At 40.3% G+C, this 20811-nt stretch overlaps 1 protein-coding gene across 5 annotated transcripts in view; it reads right to left on the minus strand.

Moving 5' to 3' along the window:
* Positions 1–9: 9 nt before the first annotated feature.
* LOC103148960 (muscleblind-like protein 1) overlaps positions 10–20811 on the minus strand; it is a 37780-nt gene continuing 16978 nt past the window's right edge. For all 5 annotated transcript variants that reach the window (XM_016679564.1, XM_016679566.1, XM_016679563.1 and 2 more), the window contains 4 exons: positions 4486–4656; positions 3712–3936; positions 2089–2328; positions 10–1045 (listed from right to left, as the gene is read on the minus strand). In XM_016679564.1, the coding sequence (XP_016535050.1) occupies positions 983–1045; positions 2089–2328; positions 3712–3936; positions 4486–4656 (699 nt within the window). In that variant the 3' untranslated portion in view covers positions 10–982. The remainder of the gene's footprint in view (positions 1046–2088; positions 2329–3711; positions 3937–4485; positions 4657–20811) is intronic.

Genomic DNA, 20811 nt, shown 5'->3' on the forward strand with positions numbered 1-20811 from the left:
TTAGAGAACATCAGAGAAACAGAGCCACAACATCTTTGTGTGTACAACAATTACAATATCATATCATCAGTAGCAAGCAAGCAGCAGTCTGACACAAATACTACACAAGCAGGAGCATGATGCCTACTGGAGCTATGAGCTGACAGGCATTTACATATTAATAAAAAAAGGCTTTATTATTAACTTTACACACACATAAGGCTGACTAATAAAGCAAGCATTAACCATTAAAACAATGAGGCTGCTAACGAGGTGGAACAGGTAGTAAGCACAGAGAAAGGGAGGCTGCACTGCTAGCTCCATGATAAACTGTGTAAGCCATGTTTAAGTGATGGTTCACTCTCAGAAAAAAAATAAAAAAATCTATCAAAAATGGTTTAAAGCCAAGAAAATAAATAATCAAATAAATAACTGCAAGGCGTAACACTTGGCGTTAGGCCATTCTTGACTTCTGGTGATTAGTGTCAAGATCAAGATATGAGTGAACTATCATTTGTTACAACTAACCTGTTAATGTGGGATCACTCCTGTTTGGTTAGCCTAGCCCCCACCCAGATCCATTACCCATGCACTAGCAACACAGACATGCACACATTTGATTGACACTGACATTTAGACACACAAGACTTGAAGCCATGCCACTTTAATAGAAGCTCTACTTCCCTCGCCCTCACTAACTTTTGTTAGACAGGCTGCAGGCGATGAAATGACTGTGGCTCTTTACCACAATCTGCAACAGTGAATTTGTGTTTTTGCAAATTTGACACAAACCGTTTGAACTCTTAACGGGCCACAGTCATTGTATCACAAGCAGCAGTTATAGAGTAACAAGAAGAAGAAGGAGAAGAACACACACTGCACTGAGACGAACATTGTAAAACAAAACAAAACAAAAAAACACAACAACAAAAAGCTAAGTATCTTTGGTTAAAACACTGCTGCACAACAAAGCCACATGCGTGCCAAGCTAAAAGGTGAAAGGTCATAGTACCAGGTCAAAGGTTGCGTCGAGGGGTCGCTTCAGTGATTTGACAGCCGACTGAGTCTTAATTAGCAGGCAGCGAGCACATGATGGCAATGGGCCAATGGGGTTCAAGCGCATTAACATAAACCAGCAAGCAGAGGTGCATCATGGGGGCAGCAGTGCAGTTTGGGTATAGGTGAGAAAAAACAAAAATAAAAAAACAAATCATTGGAATGCAATATACAAAGGGGATAACAGGGCTAAGGCATGCACAGTGTGGACATTAGCTCTACTACTCAACAGTTAAATCATCATCAGAGAGATGATAACTACCGGACTACAGTGGTTATTTTCACACAGGAATAAATGAAAACAGAAAATTATTCAACCATCATTTGAAAAGAGCCTCAGCAAATAAACAGCAAAAAAAAAAAAAAATGTACAGAGGTGTAAATTCACATTTCTCCGTTTCACTGTGCACGTCACGATCAAGTCGACATTACACTGATTCACCCCCATGTTCTCTGTATTGCTGCACCACTAAAAAGCACGTGGAGATAAACGGGACGTGTGGCTGCGCTACTAATTCACCGGCACCATCACAGCAGGAAAAGACAGAAGGCACAATGAAATCGTTTCAAATAATATCAAGAGGAAGAGAAGTTGTAGGTAGGAACAACAGAAACAATGGAGTCATAAAGGAGGCCAGGCAGAGAGAGACGGACAGAAAAGGAACTGGACTCTCTGCTCGTGGTCTGAGATGAGATGAACAAGGAACGAAACAAATGGTTTGACAAATGAGGAAGAAGAAAAAAAAAACGCTTGACATGACAGTAGTCCTGGTTACAGTACACTGTTGTCTCATCTTTCTTCATGTCATCCAGCACAGAGCAGATTTTACCCACACCAACATGCAGACCTTTTAATATTTGACCTGGCAAAAGCAGAACTGAAAATGTTACACAACAACCAATTAGGAAGGCGAGACACGTTCAAACATGAAGGTGATTAACTTTGGCTCAACACGGCTAGACTTGCTAGCAAATACAAAATTCTCTCTCTCTCTCTCTCTCTGTCTTTTCTGGATTTGAATGAGTGCGACCGCACTGAAAGGGAACGCTCACCATGGCCGCGGCAGCCGTGGCCTGGTTCACCTGATGCTGGGTGGCCTTAATTTTGGCCTGCAGGTGGGCCGGGGGGTGAAAGTACTTGCACTTTTCCCTGGTGCACCGGCCCTTGATGTAGTCCATGCACACAGTGACGGTGTTGTCATTGGTGTCAATCATGGTGCTGTCTGCAGGGTGAGCGAAGCGGCACTCGCCCTCCCCCCGAGCGCAGTTTCCCCTCTGGTACTCCCGGCACACCTAAATGAGTCAGAGGGAGAATGGTTAAACAGTTTCCACGTCAAAATCAAAACGCTGCGAAGTAGTAAATAAAAGTAAAAAAAAAAAGAAAAAGAAAAGAAAAATATGTACGACATGATCGAAATGCTTCTCTTTGACTCAACAACACCTACTGCTACTAAAAGTATCTAACATGTTGATTATTAAGGTTATAATGACGTTAATTGTTACGTTTATTTACTGTTGCTTTGATATTGATTTGTAGCTATGAAACAATTAGTAATAAATTGTTTATTGCGCAGGACAGACACACCTTTTTCTCCTTAATAACAGATTCTAATAAACAGAGAACTACACAGTACAAGGTACAAAATCTGCGTTTAAAATATTTCTATTTTGTTAAATGTGTAAAGATAAAAATGTAAAATATTATAGTGAACCCATTTAGTAGTTGGAACACTTAGTGGTATGTGCTAGCTTTCCTGTTGTATTACACTTTTAAAGAGTTTTGGTCTTAAAACTGTATTTTTGGGCAAGATTATTACATTTAAAATCTACCAATTTCTTAATGTTATTTTCCTTTGTTACATTACTGATGGTTCCACTTGCTTAAAGCAGAGGTCAAGTAGGATTTTAGGCATACAAAAGAGATTTTAAGTAAATGTCTTTAAAAAAGTTAAACAAGTGGAGGGGGGAGACCTGGTGTAAGCAGCATGCTTTGTGGTTTAATGCCGTTTGTTATTAAAAGGTAAACATTTTTCCAGTATGAACAAATACAATATTCACAGTTTAATCTTCAGAAGCTTCTCAAGTTTACCTTTGAGACAGTAGAGGGCAGCACTTTCTTTAAAATCAGAGCTAAAACCTTCTTTTAGCACCTAACATGAATTGAATAGAAATGTTGCTGTGCATGCTTCGTCTTCTAACTAATACATGAGCAAGATTGAGTTAAATCTGCTAGTGCAATATTGAAGATTTTTCAACATCAGAGATTATAGATTATTTTCTGTGTTTTTTTAAGAGTCATATCTTTGCTGATGTTTTGCAGTTACTGGTAGCCTGGGAACTGCTGGTGCTTTCTGCTCAACCAAAAGCAATTTCCACACAAATCAGAATTTCTTCTGGTGATTTCAGTCATGAAAAACCTCAAGACGGCAGCAGCAGGGACATGAAGGACAACTTCTCCTGTGACTTGGGCCTTCGAGTAGAAAGAGTCCCATTTTTTGTGTTTTTTATCTTCTATTAAACCTGTGATGTTCACATTTACCCATTGCATAAAGTACATTTGGTTAAAGTGAACGTCTTACTGGGATACAGTAGATTGCCTTCTAACAGAAGCATTTTCCCTTGAAAACAAAAAATGCAGAGAAATAAACAGGTTGCACCCATTGTTTTGTCTGTTACCTCAAGCCGGTCTGTTCTCAGCAGTTTCTGGGCTGCGGCAGCAGCAGCATTGGGAACTTGGCTGACGGTGGGGCTGGAGGCCATGAGCACGGGGGTGCTGGGCAGGATCTCCGGAGGCATCAGGCTCGGAGACACAGGGCTCAGGTAGGGATTAAAGGCTGCAGCAGCAGCAGCTGCTGCTGCGCTGGCGTTGGTCGCCAGGCCTGGTGTCACTGAAAACATGGGCTGGAGCAGGAACAAAACAAAAAGTAAAAAAAAAAAAAACTCTGATTGTGAGACTGTTTGCATTCACAAGCCTTCTGTTTGAGAAAATATACAAACTAATGACAAAAACAGCTGAAGAGAGATGAAGTTACGTGGAAGGCCTTATGAAAGAAGTTTATATTTGAACTTTTTCACAATTTGTCACCTTAAAAACACAAACTTCAGCTTCCCATGTCGTTGTTTAACTGACAATGTTTGATTGAGAGTTGATGCGAAAGACCAACACAAAGTAGCCAACAATTGAGGGAAGTAAAAGTTGTTGTTTTTAGCATCCTTAAAACTGAGACCCCTAAATAAAATTCAGTGTCATCTTCTTTGGCTTCTGTCGTCGGCTTCAGAAGCCAACAAAGTTGTGTCGCAGTGTTGCTGAATACAAGTGAATGCCATCTTTTTGGATTTTCATTTGTAAAAAAAATAATAATGACAATCGTATTTTCCTTTTCTCCCACGTCACTACAGCGTCACTGTGCAGTCGCTTTGGTGTATTTCATACTCGTGTTGTCCTCTTACCATAGGGGGTAGCTGCGTGCCGGGCATCATGGCATTGGCAAGCTGCATCTGCTGGGCCAGCATGGCCATATTCTTCTGCTGAATCAGATTGTTCCTGCCATTGATCTCCAGCTGGGTCTTTAGATGGGGAGGAGGGTGCAGGTACTTGCAGTTCTCCCTGGAACAACGGCCCTGAGATGAAAAAAAACAAAAACAAAAACAAACAAACAAAAAAAACAGACGTGTCAACATTCAGCATTACTCATGAGTGATGCAGGTACGGTCGGATGAACTGCATCCACAACAAGTGCAAAGTTCCTAAGGAAGTGACAAAGATACGAAATAAAAATACGGGAGAAAAAAAAATGCCAATGAGTCACAGCTGTATTTAAACACAGCAGATGTTTTCTCCAAAACGACAATAATAAATGACAAACATTTATCTGGTGTAACTATCAGCAGATCTTTCAGATCCCACAACAGCCCATATTTTATGCGAACATGACGAAAACCAACATATTTCAAGTTCTGCTGCATTTATCATTAATAAAAAAAAAGACAAAACAAAAAAGACATTACACAGTTTCAAACAAATTACATCTGGTCAATGACAGACTGTTACATTCAAGTTGGGCTCAGTCTGTCACTAATTGTTAACAGCCTGCTATTTCTGTCGGTCCCAGCTGGGACATGTGAGCATGTGTGCAACAGCCTCAAGGGGTCATGACTGACATACAGTGCTGTTTTTCTCCAGATATCTAGTTTAAGGCACACAACATGTCTAAGTGACACCAAAAATACTCATGTGCTCATCTGACCCGTCTACATTATCCCAGGAGTCACGCAGAGGTCGACCCATCAAAGCTTCTGGCTAATTATTTAGGACAGAGATCACATTCTGCTTTCTGTAGCAAATATCATTCTATACTTTCAGTTTCTAGAATCGCCCAGCCAGAAGGCCCAAGGATGCATACACATTTATGCTTTTTGTGCACTCGAGAGTTCATTCTTTTGGAAGTAACGCTCGTACGACCAGCGTCCGATATGCACGGACACACACACACACACACACACTCACGACCAGGTGCACAATGTATTAAAGGCGTGTGTTTACTTTCAGGCCAGCGGCAGGGCTTATCTAACTGTGGCACCTATCTCTTGCTGACAGAGTCGGGATTTATCTCTACACGTTGACGTGACTATATCCCACTCTTCAGTCTTCTTTTACTTTCACTGACACTGGAGAACCAGACAGGTGCGGAGGCGGGAGGATAAACAAGAACCACTATTGAGGCAAAACAGGGTGACCGTAAAACGGTTAAGGTGTTTTATTTATTTTCTGTTTGCTCAAACCTGCCGTCTCTGCCTCTTCCTGGATTTCCTTGTAAGGATATTGCGGCATGTGTGGCTAATGGCAGGCTGACACCAATTAAGAATTCATGGATTGGATTTATGGACCTCTATATACAGGCCCTGTGATCTTCTGCACTGCTTGGATTATAAATTACAGCTTGATGTGGGCCGTTTCCTGATAAAATCTTCGAGGAAGTGGGAAATGATGGCACCTGTCACGTACCATTCTAGCGCGAAATCTGGTTCAAAAACTGTTTACATTCCCCAGCTCTAAATAAGTGCCAAAAATGTCAGGCTAATGTAGAAAGCAGACCACATAAAGAGAAGAAAAAATGTGCTTGATGCTTTAATATTTAGACAACCTGCCCTCCTACTGCAATAAATAAAAAATGTGCCTGTGGAACTAAAACTAGCTGTAGGGAAACGTACAGCCAACAATTTAACTCGTAGGTAACTTCCCATGTTGCAAGAACGAAAGAAAATGAAAGAAATGTAAGAAAATGAAAAAAAAAAAACAATAATGTACTGACAAATACGGACATAAAGTTTTTATGCATACTGTTCAAACCATTTAAAATGTTGCCATGTCGCAGCCACATACTTTGATGTACTACAAATGTTCTGTGTGTGCTAGAAAAACACAGAGTAATACACAACTGTGAAAAGGAAGGAAATACTTAAAAATATTCACAAGTAAAAATACTGTAGCATGGTTTGTTTACCCTCCTGTGTCAGTACTTTGAAGAATCAGCTTTTCGTACATTTATAGCTGCAAGTCTTTCTGTGTTTGCCTCTGCGCCTACAGAGTGAAATTTATTCACATTTTTTCGTGCAGCTTTGTCGGATTGGACGGGGGCGGGGGGTGGGGGGCACTTGCGAACACCAGTTTTGAAATCTTTTTCACAGTTGCAATTAAGCCTGGACTTGTTAACACATGAATATGCTGTATCTACTGTAGCGCTGGTTGTGTACCCTGAGGGCAGGTATTCTGCTGGAAGGTCCAGGTCTCAAGTGTTTTTTCAGTCTTCAGCAGGTTGTCTTACAGGGTTGCCCTGAATTTACCTTAATTCACCTTCAGTATAAAACCTGACCAACTTTGCTGCCTCTGTGCAGAACACCGCCACGTTTCGCCCTCGTATGGTGTTTACCTTTACACGGTGTTTTACGTGTTTGTGGTGTCCTTACATGGACGAACAGAACACCTTATAGCTTTCTTTCAACGGTGGCTCTCGTCTTGCCACTCTTCCATGAAGGGTTGATTTGTAGAGTGCATGGCCAATTCTTGTCCCGTCAACAGATTCTGAGAGGTGGATCTCTGGAGCTTCACTTGATCTAACATGTGCCGCTTCACTGCTTCTCTGAATAACGCCCACCTCAGACAGTTTACTTAGGCAACCTTATCTTGGTAGTTTTGCAGCTGTGGCATACTTTTCTAATTTCCTGATCCTGGAATGAACATTGTTTACGCAATACATCTGAATCTTAGGATATTGTTTTGTAACCTAACCCTGCTTTAAACCCCTTAAGCACAACTACATATCTGCCTGCTGTGTTCTTCAATCTTCATTATGCAATTTGAATTTCACTCATTTTCATTAATAAAACTTCAGGACAACTGTATTCACACTGAGGCATCATAATCACGTAGCTTCAGAAGTCAGTTGGGCTGCGCTGGATACACATGAAATACCCATATATGTGCAGATATATGTATCCACATATACATATATATGAAGTTATGCATTGCATACGAAGAAATGCATAATTTTTGAAAATCATGTATCATTTTCTAGCCACTTTGCAGTATCCATCACTTGGGGACCTATCATACCAATAAAAATATTGAAGTTTGTGGTTTTAACATGACAGAATATTCAACTCTTCAAGTTGCATTAATAATTTGACAAGGCATTGCATGAATCTAAATAACAGCATGTATTTATATGTATATATATATACTGAACAAAGACCAATGATATTCTCCTGTAATTTCAGGAAACTGGGAAAATGCCTAATTTAATTTGAAATACCCAGCTTTTTTTTTTATTTTTGAAGAGGAATATGAAATGGTTTTATTATTCCATAACAGTCCTTTCGGTGCTCGAGTAAATGTAATTTTATGACAAGCCACATGCTGAGATGTGCAGGTCTGTGGCAGAAGATCTGTGCATGAGCATGAAAAAGGAGAAAGAAAAAAAAAGAGTTGAAAGCAGGTAGTCCAAAGCATAAAAATGATAGGCGGTGAGGGGTGGAAAGTGTGGGTGTGATTTCAATGTGGTGTGTGTGGAGGGAGGGGGTGGGGGAGCGGTGTGGGCTGGAAAGACATAAAAGATCATGTTGCGCTCACCCCACATGACCTCGACCGCTGACTGCCAGGGTTGGCAACTGGAGCAGCGTATGTGAATGAGTAAAACAACAACAACAAAAAAAGATTCTAAGTAACCAGACCTGATCTAGTCGAGATGTTCAAAGAAAATGCCTGCTACCAGAACAGGTAGCCATTTTGAATAAGTAAGTCTGGGCCCAGAATAGGAAACGCCAGTCTGACTGTGACGAGAATGAGAGAAAGCGGGAGTCACGGCAACCCTGCGAGCCGGAGTGAGGCTGCGTTAGGGAAATCTTAGAAGTTGCAGAAGAAGAAGAAGAAGGAGAAGAAGAAGAAGGAGTGATTTAAAAAAATGGGGGGACTGTCAAGCGCAGGAAAGTGATGCGGACTGAGACGAAAGGAAGACGCTGCCGTGTTTGTGTCTATTATGGTGACATCAGCGGCCTTGAGGAGTAGCTACAGATGGTGTCCACAGCAACGGAGCAGCCTGCCTGATCACTGGCAGACAGAGACAGTCAGAGAAGAAATCACTACTCGCCTTGCAGCCATAATTAGTTCAAATGCATCTGTGTGTCTGTACACCAGCCCAATTTGTTCCATGTCCACGCCAGTAATTAAAAAGGTCACTCTCAATGAAAACAAATGATGGAGGTGTCGTCTTCAATATTTCCATGCGCCGACTGACTCCACTATGAGATGCAAAAACCGAAAAGAGGATATCATCTTGTGACGCTGATGCAATTTAAATGTAATCATGCAAATGAAATGTTTGAAATGTGTAGCGCAGCCACACTTAAGAAAGCCTGCGTGGGGATGCTTTGAGGAAATCGGTGGCAATAATGGGGACGTAAAGACTGAATAATACGATCCATACTTAATGTTTATGCTTACAACGACGCGCTTTCCGAACGATTCACCAGCGTCGTGAGCCGATTCCCAGGAGTGAATTCAGGTTGTGAGCAGAGAAAATATAAATATTAATCTGTTAGTCAAAAAAATAAAATAAAATAAAGCAAACATGCAACAGTAGCTAACGTTGTCCTACGATCATCGACAACCTCCTTCTTTTTCGGGTTCACTCCAGGTCATGCTTTTGTGCTATCTGTGGAAGTCTGAGCTTCTCCTGTAGAGATCAGACCAGGCGATATCCACTCAGGCCAAACTGGGAACAATAATCCCACCGGCTACTGGGCTGACTGTTTGATGATAAGTTGTAAAAACACGTCCCGCCCTGATCGCGCTCCCCTCTAACTCGCTGTCTCTCACCCACAGACACACACCCTGGTTTTGTAAGTATGTGGGAATTAAACAAACAGTGAAGCAATGTGTAAAGAATGCAGGGTGTGGCCGAATCCCATTCTTTTTGGGAGGAGATGAAGCATGCAACGAAATTTCATAAAATGCACACACGCTCGAGTGAAATGCCATATAAGATAAATGCAATAAAACTTAAGTGTTGACTTGAAATCTGTGATTACTGTTTAAATGATAATCGGAAAGGAGCTCCTATATATGGAAGACATTTTTCAGATTTCCATTTCCCCGGCATCGGCCTGTGAGTGTTCGGAGGATCAACAGGTTATGGTCACTATTGTGAAATCCTTATTTTCAGTCTTGCACTGTTGGAATCCATGTTATTCACCCACATTAATGCAAATTAATCCAGCAAAATGTCAAATGTCAAGAATTACTGGTTAGTTTTGTGGTAAATATAAACTCGTTGTGGGTTGCAGTATATTATCCCTTTTTATCGTTTTTTTTTTTTAGGCTTTTCCCAATTCCGGGGGTTTTTTTTTTCTTTTGCTTTTGCCCTTCCGGTTTTTTTTTCGGGCGTTTGCTTGGCGTTTTGCGGCGGCGGCGGTCGGGGGGGTTAATTTTTGGTCCGGTTTTTTGTTTTCCCTTTTTTTTTTCCTGCAGTTTAGAGACTCTTAACTCTAAAGGATTTGGAGCCGTTGAAAGGATTATAAACCTTTTTAGACGATGTAAAAAGGTTTCCAAAGGCTGTTTAGAGACTAAACTCAGTTTAGAGTTTCTAAACTTTCCTAAGTTAGAGGCTTAAGAAAGTCTCCTAACAGCAGGAGTGGTCTAATGTAAAATTTAGTGCAATTTGGAAAAAAGAAAAACAACAAACTTTTCAAACCTATGAAGAAAACAAATTAAACACTGAATGATGGAAAAGTTATCTAATATTTCAGCTACCATTCTTTCCCCTCTTAATTCCAGCTTTGTGTAATCCATTAATATTTTATATTTGGCTTTATGCAGAAAATGAAATGGTTTTTGACTTACTTATGTAAGCTTTTATATTTTCAAAACCATCCACTTCAAAATAAATTGCTCAAAGAAAAAAAACCTTTTACACAAACTGCTGCCAAGGCCATTATGTGAATCCACCTCACGTATCTCATCTTCGCTGCGCCAGTGTTGTGGTATGATGGTATTCGGCTGCTGTTGGGATGTGAAGCTACGCTGTTCTGCGGCCTGCGTTCCACCGTCTTCTGTCCAAACATACACAGAGATGAAAGCCCCACTCTTCACACACACACACACACACACACACACAGACACAGACACACACACACACACACACACACACACGTTGAAAGGAGCTTTGTTCTGCCGGAGAGTGGCGGAGACTCAAAGGAACCGGCCCAGCGGTTGGTCTCTTTGTCTCCCGTGCACGTATGAATATAAATATATCAAATCAATCTGCATGCTATGTATGTGCAGATTCCCGTGTTACCTAGAGCTGGTTGAATGAGCGGACAATGTACAAAAAGTAATCTTTCTTATAAAACTAAATAAAGTTTAGAGCATTTTAAATTTCTGCGCAAAACTGCAACTCTTTATTGGACGGCGAGCACACATCTGTACCCTTGTGATTACTTCCCTGCCGGGTTGCGACGCACGCACGGATCCGTGTTGACGTTCTGCGGTCAGGGAGTTGACGTCGCCGCATGTGCTGGGGCTTGTGACGCTCCGGAGATGCGAGGGAGTGTTAATCTATGATAATAGTTCAAATATGTCCACGGTGGCGCATTATCGCCCTCACTTATACAACACCAGAGTTAAAAGGACGGTGTACTTATCTGAAAAAGGACCACACATACTGCAGTAAGGTTAACCAAACACATTTTAAAGTGTTTAGTATACATAGTCAAAGAAGAAAGAAAAAAGAAAAAAAAAAAACCTGGGTGAATTATTATGTGATGCAAACTGCAAATCGCGGACAAATGCAAATGTGTTACAGCAGCAACCACACAGATGTGCAGAGCAATGAGTTATTCACACTTGAAAGTGTGTTGGTTCTCAGAAATGCTCCAGGTCAGATGTCATGTACACTGGAGCCCTGGGTCCAAACTTAGACCTCTCTGTCGTTCTGCTGATATGCTCCCCCATCTTCCTCCTCCTTCCCATGTGTTACCTCTTTCTACACCAAAACACTTTCATGTGACTCCTTCTACACGTCCTCCTCTCAACGCACTGTTGATTTCCGTGCCACTTTTCCTCCTCTGAGTGCTAACAAGGTTAGTTTCTTACTTTTCATTATGTGCAAATCCAGTGCAATAAGGCAGGTATTGATCTGAGCGAGCAGCGTTTCATTTAAAAAAAAAACAAAAAAACTCCCAATGCTTAATATGTAAGTATGAGAAGCGAGTCCCGGAAGGTTCATTTAATCGTCTCTGAGCTTCGTTTCCCAGTGGGAGTTAAAAAGAAGAGTCACTGTGCAGAAATCCTATAAGGTTCTGGCAGTGGCCAGAGAGTCAACGATGACTCTGTTGTCGCTGAAATGACAGAGCTGTATTCTTCTTCAGCAGAGACTTGTATCTGAATGGACAAAAGCGAAATGGGAGCAGCATATGACAACATTCCAGCTTAAAACTCTTCCTCTTCTTGCTTCCAGGGTGGCCCCACTCCCCCCCTCCGGCGTCGTCAACAAAAGGCTCCTTTCTCCTCGTACCTCCGTGACACCAAGACTCATGACTAATTTAGTTTGCAGCAATAACAGATTTAATCTGGTATGCATTATGCTAATCTCATCTCACAGTGTTTAATCCTATCCACAACTCTAATCCCACTGTCAACTGGTCTAATCCTGTTTCTGTGTGCGCTTATCTCCGTGGGGTTTGGCAGTGAAACAAGGAGGATGCCTCCAGATTCTTTCCTGTGCTTTGGTGTCATATTCCTTCGGAATAAAATTCCTTTGAAATTTATGATGATTTCTGCAACGATTCACTGTTTTTACACAGAAACTAAACTCTGTAGACCAGACTCTACGTTACGTAAACGGAACGAAAAGATGGCAAAACAAAAATAAACTGAATTCCACTAAAGATATATATGGTGGCTTTGCAATAAGAGTCATTTAAGTACATATCCATGTCAATAAATACCACTGAGAAGTTCACTGATTTAGTAATGCAGTTTAAAATGTGAAGCTCGTGTATTGTAAAGGTTTTTCTATGTTATCTCCTACACAATCAGAGGGAAAGTACTGACTTGACGGTTGTCCAGCAGACATTGAACCCATCATAAGAAGAGTAAGATACAGAAGGTCACCACTAAAGAAGTTGGCCATGTCCAGAGTGCTGCACCCAGACATTTTTTTACTTGAAAGTTTAGTGGAAGGAAACAGTGCGGCATTAAAAGCTCTATTATCAACAGGGAAAACAATCACATTCACAGGATGCGGGCTGCAATTGTAGGATTAACGTTTTAATAACAACTCCTGAAAGAGAGAGTCGGGAGCTTTTCAGATTGAGTTAATTAAATAGTCAGAGTCTGGAGGAAGGGTTAGGTAACATCTGCTGAATTACTAAAATGAATGAACCTTTAATATGCATTCTGTTTTATAGAAACTGACATCTTCAGTGAGAAATAAGCACAGCTGGATTTAACGGGGGTCACACAAATCAAATCTGATTTAGCAATTAGACCTGCCCTGTTTCAACTCGAAGCGGACGTGTTGACTGGCAACAATAAAAAGCCTGAGGATGTTGACTGAGTCATGTTTCACTTATCAAAGCTCTTTTGCTCTACATCATAAACCAGAGATATTCGTCATTTTATGAAGATTGTGCATTAAGATGATGCTCTGGCCAATAAACGGCACTGTTAAATTTTTGCCGCTGTTGTTGGACAATAGACTCCTCAGACATTATCAGATGAGCAATCATTAAGTTGACACTGGTGTATCTTTGTTGTCTTTAATATCTATGTTTCACAACAGAGAGGGGGTGGAGAAACTCGTGACTGATGGACCTAACAGCTGGTAAGAGGGAGAGGCTCGCCACAAAGGTGTTAAGAGAGTTGCGGCTAAAGCGAATAGCTGTGCCCTCCAGCTCATGTCTCGCTCGTCTAATGGGAAGAAAATAGCAGAGCTGACTAGTAGGATATCTGTTCACATGTTGTGTAAGGTGTAACGAAAGAACTGTAAAGAAAGGAGAAGAAAGTTGCAGTCAGCTCTAAAAGAGGAGCACATGAAAAAAGACCCCACAAACTGCAAGGTTAATAAATGCGTGCTTAGTAATTTAGCAATGTTAGCTTTACCGACAAACTCTACGCATTTAGTTTATAGGTACATTTTAGCGTCCGACCTTCACTTCCCTGCATCTGTGAAAACATTCCTGGTTAAAAGCCGAGGATGAACAGATTACCAATTAATGGATATAATTGAGTCTCTTTACAGTCAAGTAAGTGTTAATTAAATAGATATTGGCAAGTCATTTGCTGGGTCAGTTGAAGATGTGCTACAGTTAAAGTGCACGTTTAATCCACGCAGAGAAAAAGCATAAAATGTGGAATTTTCTTCATCCTGGCTTGGATTGGAGTTTTTTTGTTTGTCTGTTTTTGTTGAAATCTCATCTCATGTCATTTCAAGTAAAATAAAACATTTAGTGCTCACAATTACACAGTCGATGCTTGTAAGTTCAGCTCTAACAAACGCTAATGCCTTTTACATTAAATCAGATTTTTTTTTTTTAATGTTAGCTTTCTTTTGGTTGGTGGGAAATTAGTGAAAATGTAGTGTTTTAAATAAAAATACCACAAAATGTTTGAAGTTGGATTATTTTTTGTTTTGCTTTATTACAAAAAAACAAACAAAAAAAAAACTATTTTAAGCTCTAAAGGACATTAACAGTCAATACATTCATAGCAATTTGTGTTTCAGGATTACAGACCACAAAGAGAAACAGTTCTCAACTGTTAAATTTAGAGTTACATAAAAAGCCACAGTGTCACAGAGTGTCACTAGGAAATTAAATTATAATTTAAATCCAACATTCAATGCAAAATATGCAAACACTTATTCTTATGAAGCTTAATGAATGTAACCATGTTTTAAACTACAAATGCACGTGTGCATACAACCCCAAGCATAATTTTGTGGAAAAGGCATAAAAAAGGTGGCAGTGCCTAATATCTAAGCAATGTTTAAGCATGGCTCAAAAAGAGAAAGATTGATGAAAAGACGCATGTGTAAATATTTATGGAGAGTTAGCCGGAGGTATAAGCAAACCTTTAAACTGCTTTGGGCCCCCTGCAAGACGGGGTTCCCAAGGATGTTTGAATACACAGAGGACAAGATGACGAATGCACCGGCTGTATACATACAAAGAAAAACACCTTCGTAGCTTGGAAATTATGCATGTATGGTTACTGCTACTGCCGCTTGTGTCTGAGCTGGTAAAACATTTAAAACCGTCAACAAATATATATGCTATATGCTATAAAATACTTACTATGGCTGTATGAGAACGCAACAATAAACTAGACTTTGCCTTCCTCACTCGAGAGTGGGTTAAACGCAGAGTCCAGAAATACAGCAACATAAAAGATAAAAAAGGAAAAAAATATATATATACAGAGACAATATAAACGGGAGCTTCGTTGTGCTGCGGTGGCCAGAAGTGGACTCTCAAACTAAATTCAGCAGGACCTCATAAAACCTTCAGCCGGCTTTGGTTTCATGTGTAAATGTGGCAAAAAAGGAGTTGGGGTTGATCAAACAGGCTAAGCAGGCGCGACTTTCGACACCCTTTCACGGAGCAAATGTGGACGGCTTACGGGGTCCAGAAGAAGAGAAACTTCTCAAGCTTAAACAAAAGAGAGCGACAAGTCATCTGGCATGGACATAAAAAAGATTCTCATGGACATCGACCTTTTGAAGAGGGATTTCTAGAAATAAACATGCTGGTGCAAAACAAACCTAAAAGTGTTATAAAACGTATAAAATCGGGGTCATGTTTTAATCCTCTATATTATTTCATGCTGACATTTACGCACTGATCTGGTTGTTATTCTGTAATCGGCAAATACAAACCTCGGCGGTCCGGAGGGCTAACCGAGGTTGTCTTCTTGCTAAGCTAAAGAGCCAGAAGCAGGGCTTGTAGTAAAGTGATTATTGTATCAGTGGCGTTATAATGGGCCCAGTGTGACAGAGAGACAGCGACGGCTGACACTGAAAAGAAAAGACTGTTGTCGCTGATCTTCCGTCACATAAGCTCACAGACAAGATGCAAAGCCATGCTGATGTGACAAGGATGTACGCACGCCATAAAACCAGCGCTGCAAAGAATAGCGCTGTGTGGTGGGGTGTGTGTGGGTGTGTGTGTGTGTGTGTGTAAGGAGGATAAAACAGAAACCCAACCCAGCTTGAAACTGAGAAGATGTTAGTATATTTCAGTAAATATGAGACTTATAAGAGCTAACTTACTAAAAAAAAAAAAGACACTTTTTTGTCTAAGTTGATCATTTTCTTCAGCAAGAGAGGAAGGAAGCGAGTGAGACAAAAAGCACAGCAATAAGAGCCATTTCCTCCATGTAAAAGCCGGATCTTCTGGACGGCTTAAATCAAATTAAATGAAAAAGCTAAATCATTAATTGTGAATGCACTCTCAGTCATTCCATTAATTAAGTTGAAGATTCCCTGTGTTAACAGCTAATGCATCCAGAAAGCACAGTCTGAATTTCAGGCTTACATCAGCCTACAGACTAAAGTTTAACACCGTTCAACTCAATACAACTTGCTGATTGTAGGACAAAGGCTTCCTCCTGAGAACACGTCTCCTAGGTAGTTTTTATTCTAAATGTTTCCCTCAGAAAATACAAAAAAAAAACAAAAAAAACTCAGAAAAAAAAAGGAGTCAATTCAATATTTTAACCCTTTTACCATCCGAATCAACCATGCAATCAATACGAAACACAGCTCTTCATGTACCCTGCACATGGTCGTGTACAGTTTGGCTGTCAACGCAGTAAACAGTGTCTGACAGCAGTGTCAAACACACAATACCCCCTCGAACTCAGAACCCTGCGCTTTTCACACACAGTGCACACATAGTGTTGATTTTATAGAGAGAGAGCGGGACTGTAGCGAGATTTGTTAGGACCAATAACAGATCAGATTTCCCCAACATGTGTCTGGAAAACATCACATCCACTGTGGTAACCTTGTGGATGCAGCAAGCAGTCGCTACTATGACGCTCCTATCAGAAAGGCTGTGTAAGAATGAAGACGTGTGGTATTCATTTGACTACAAATAGGCTTTCTAATGTTTAAGAAAGCGTCACAGTAAATCTGGTGAAAATCTAAATACGTGCAATGGTTTTTTTTTCTTTGTGGCATGAGCGGTTTCCTTTATCGTTACTTTTTCTTGCTGTTATCAATCGGTTTTGACTTATCTTTTACATTTTACTGATTTATACAACTTTGCTGCCAACCCCTGCTGCACCAGCAGACTTTATGTTATTGGTAACCTTGGTAAACACCAAATAATATCTGTTAAATTGATGATAACAATGTTAAAATAAATTTATCTATGGCAAGATTCGATGTAAACCTAATTTTATCTTGCCACCATTAATAAATGAGGATGGCAGGATAGCAACAAAGTGCAATGCTTACTGAGAACTGCAACACACACACACACGCACGCACGCACGCACACACACACACAAAAACAAGAGTGGATTTTTAAAATCTATAAAAAAAAACAGTTTACCTACATCTTTCCTGTTTCCTTTATGCTAACTCCAAATTTATTTTAAGAAAAGTTTTAAAAGCCAGTGTGAGCTCCAGAATTTTCTTAGCAGAAAATGCCCCAGGAGGAAAAACGCATAATCTATCCAGTTGCTTATTGCTTGGACTGCAGATGAAATGATTAAAGTAGAAATTTGACTCAGAACAATCCAGAAGTGAACAGACTGCAGCTGCAACACAAACATAGCATATGCATGCACAAGTGTTTGACCTCTTTTTATCCAAACTAAGAAGTGACCACCATGGGCGTGTCACTTAGACAGGGAACAAAGTCTATCATGCATCAAAGCGAATTCAAACCGTTGTCCATGGCGGATTTTAACCGCTTTTTTTTGTGACTGCAAAACGGAGGTACAAACAAAACGAGCTGCTAATGCTAATGAGCTAATATCACTGACTTATTGTCACTCCACACTGCTAAACACTTGCCACACAGGTTTTTGTGTGTAAATATGTACATATGTATGTGTTTGAGGCTGTTGAGGTAACAAGATGTTTGCGAGGGATAATGTGAGCCGTGCTCTAGATGGGTGTGACGACAGGAGGAAAAAAACAAAAACGAACTGAGTGGGGATATCAAGAAGAAGAAGAAGCCCGTCAAGTATGAAAACAAGCAACAACAAGTTCAATCATAGCTGAGAGCGGGATGAGTTATGGCACACTCAATTTAATTTTAACTAATGAGGCATCCATCCACTTCCATGATTCTGCAGATATGATTACAAACAAAAAAAAAAAAAATCTAGGCTTCCTTCACCGAAACGACAAAAAGCATCTACTTTAAGTTCTCTATCTGTACAAGGTAAAGCATATGGCTTCTTCCAGTTTTAACTATGAGCATGTTGTTTACACAGATCCCAAATCAGCATATTCTGCCCACCCAATCTGATCAGTCGGTTAATCATCAACTAACAAAGTTACAAAGCCAAATTAAAATCCAGGAGTCGAGGCTGCCATTATCCCTCTCTAAATATTTACCCTGTTTCAACATAGCTGAGCTGTCCGTGCAGCACCGACCGGAGAGACAGAGAGGGCTGTGCTCCGGGGTTAAGGCCAAGTCTGAGGCCAGAAGAACACGCGCATAAAACACACGCGTGCATATCTGCATCCTCAAACGCTGTGGTGTGTTTGACGGAGGACGCGACACGGTCCAAACGCAACGACATGGACGCCACGGGCATGTTGCCGTGAAAAATTACAACTTTTTTTTTTCTTACGCCCGCGTAAGGGAACGACTGCGTGAGCAGAACGTGTGCGTTATCTCTGTGCATGCCTGCGTGCGCGTGCAACACATGAAACGTTGGCTAAAAAGAGATAGAGAGTGGATGTTGGGGGAAATGACTCGGTTTGGGTGTGACCTGCTCAGCAATGCACTGGTGATCATGTGAGACCTGTTCTAATTATATACTTCTCAAGAAGAAGGTCGATCCGCTCTCATGGGCCAGGAGCTTGTGCACGCGTCCAAGAGGATGCACTGATGTCGAGTGCGAGACAAGTAAAGGAGAGCAATATGGCCTGTTGTAACGGCGCTCATTGGAGAGTTTGTCCTATTTCAACAGTAAATTAAAGTAGGACAACTCACTCTGTCAGTGAACGTGTTTGTGGGTCCGTGCGACAGAAAACCCAATGCGGTGCAATGCAGATGTTTCTGTGTATTTTTGTTTTAGATGTTTGAATAATCAACAGGCTTCATTTCATATTTGTTATTGTTCTTTTATGCTTTTTTCCCCTCCCCCCATCCTTTTTGCTCAATCAGCTTTTTTCTTGTGTTTTTTTTAATTTTTATTTATAGACCTGCTCTGGTTTTTCCAGGAAAAAAATGGGACAAATGGTTAAAGGAAAAAAAAAAAAAAAGAGCTACACAAGTCCCCCTGAAAACTGGTTTAAACAAATACATTAGTCCATTCTGAAGCGTTCAATCAGGCACATAACAGCTGCTTATTTCCAATTATGATCTGTACCTTCAAAATAGACGAGAATATGTGACCTCAAAATGTGACCTCAAAATAGTCAGAAATTAACTGTGTCAGGTTTTTGTACTAATTATATTTCACTAGATTAAGTTCAGATATTTTTTTGTCCTCGTTAACATCTATTGATCTCACTTGCCAGTACTAACCGTTTACCTAATGATGCAGTGAACAGACTTTTTCCGACAATTTTCCAATTTTCTATGAGGTTTGACCTTTTTATACCCCAAGAACTAAATCAAATTACAGAAAAATGTTCTACATTACCTGACAGGTGATTGTTTTGTTTTCAATCCAACAGAAAATGAAGGAATTTCAGCTTCAAGTCTGCACTCTTGCTGGAGCACTCTTACTTCCAGTCAGAATAAACATGCTGGTCGAATTAAAACATTGTTTTAAACCGTGGTATACCGGTATCAATAGTTTAATGACCAACTGTGAGTACAAAAGTTTCTTAACATAGATGCAATTGATTGATGTGTTCATAGACTAAAAATGGCAAAAGTTCTTTGTTTCGACTCATTTTCAGATTGGCTCAGAACTACTCATAAGAGGAAATTGGCTGATCGATTGGTGCTGCTACAGTTTTACCCACGCTGTGTATTTCTGGTAACACAGCAGCATCTCTGCAGCCATATAGGAGACGGAAATAAACACTTTTTCTTGTGGAATCATGTGCTTTTCTTTACTTGTCCCATGAGGAAGGTTGCAAATTGATGCAGGCAGTTAACAGTGGTGTGACAGATTGCCAGCACTCCTAATTTTCAAAAGATCCACTGAAAAAGAAACGTACCAATCACACCGAGAGGCGAATTGTGAATAAATTTGAGCATGACTCTGCTTCTGCCTTCTGATGATCAAAATCCTGATATAAACTCTTAGTTCTAAACAACTCAGTCTCATATTAATCTAAAGAGATCTAAAGTCTCTTTAGATATATATATATATATATATATATATATAAAAAATAAAGCACAAACACATAAACCATTATCTTGTTCTCTAGGCTTTGGGTTTAAAATAATCTCTCAGTTGAGATCTTGAGCTCCGTCTGATAGACGGCTTGTGACAGAAGGACTAAGAAAAAAAGGTTTTCTTTTTTCTTTCATTTTGCTACCACTTGGGAAATGATTGCATACGGTTTTCCAAAACTGCCTCCAACTGTGCTCAAAAACATGAACATGCAGAATGAGATACTCGCACCAACCCCCTGTGGCCGCCCTTCGTTCTTTACACAGGAAGTGGTTTGAAGGATGCCATCGCTTCAGTCCTTTTAGATACCTCGATGTGAAATACTAAGGGGGGCTGTACAGAATTACATGGCAGCCTGTTAGGGTTTTTTTTTATCCTCTTAGCAAAATGGTGGCAATGTTTTTATTTCCAGTGGGATGTTGCATTTCTAAAAAATCAAGCCACAGTGTTGATGTAGTGTAATCAGATCTACAGAGGTCAAAACATTGTAGCTTGTTCTGTAAAGTCATATTACCATTATTGGTTTAAAAAAAAAGCCAGTTTAATTCCTCAAAAAGATTTACCTTCCTTTTCCTCTTTATTACAGTTGACTCACATGACCAGAAAGGGGTAGGGCAAAAAAAACAAAAAAACAAGACCTGATGCTGCTCATGCTATTTCCAGTTTTTAGCTCTACATAGTTC

This window comes from Poecilia formosa, unplaced genomic scaffold (assembly GCF_000485575.1).
Source record: "Poecilia formosa unplaced genomic scaffold, Poecilia_formosa-5.1.2 Scaffold215, whole genome shotgun sequence".
NCBI classification, from domain to species: Eukaryota; Metazoa; Chordata; class Actinopteri; order Cyprinodontiformes; family Poeciliidae; genus Poecilia; species Poecilia formosa.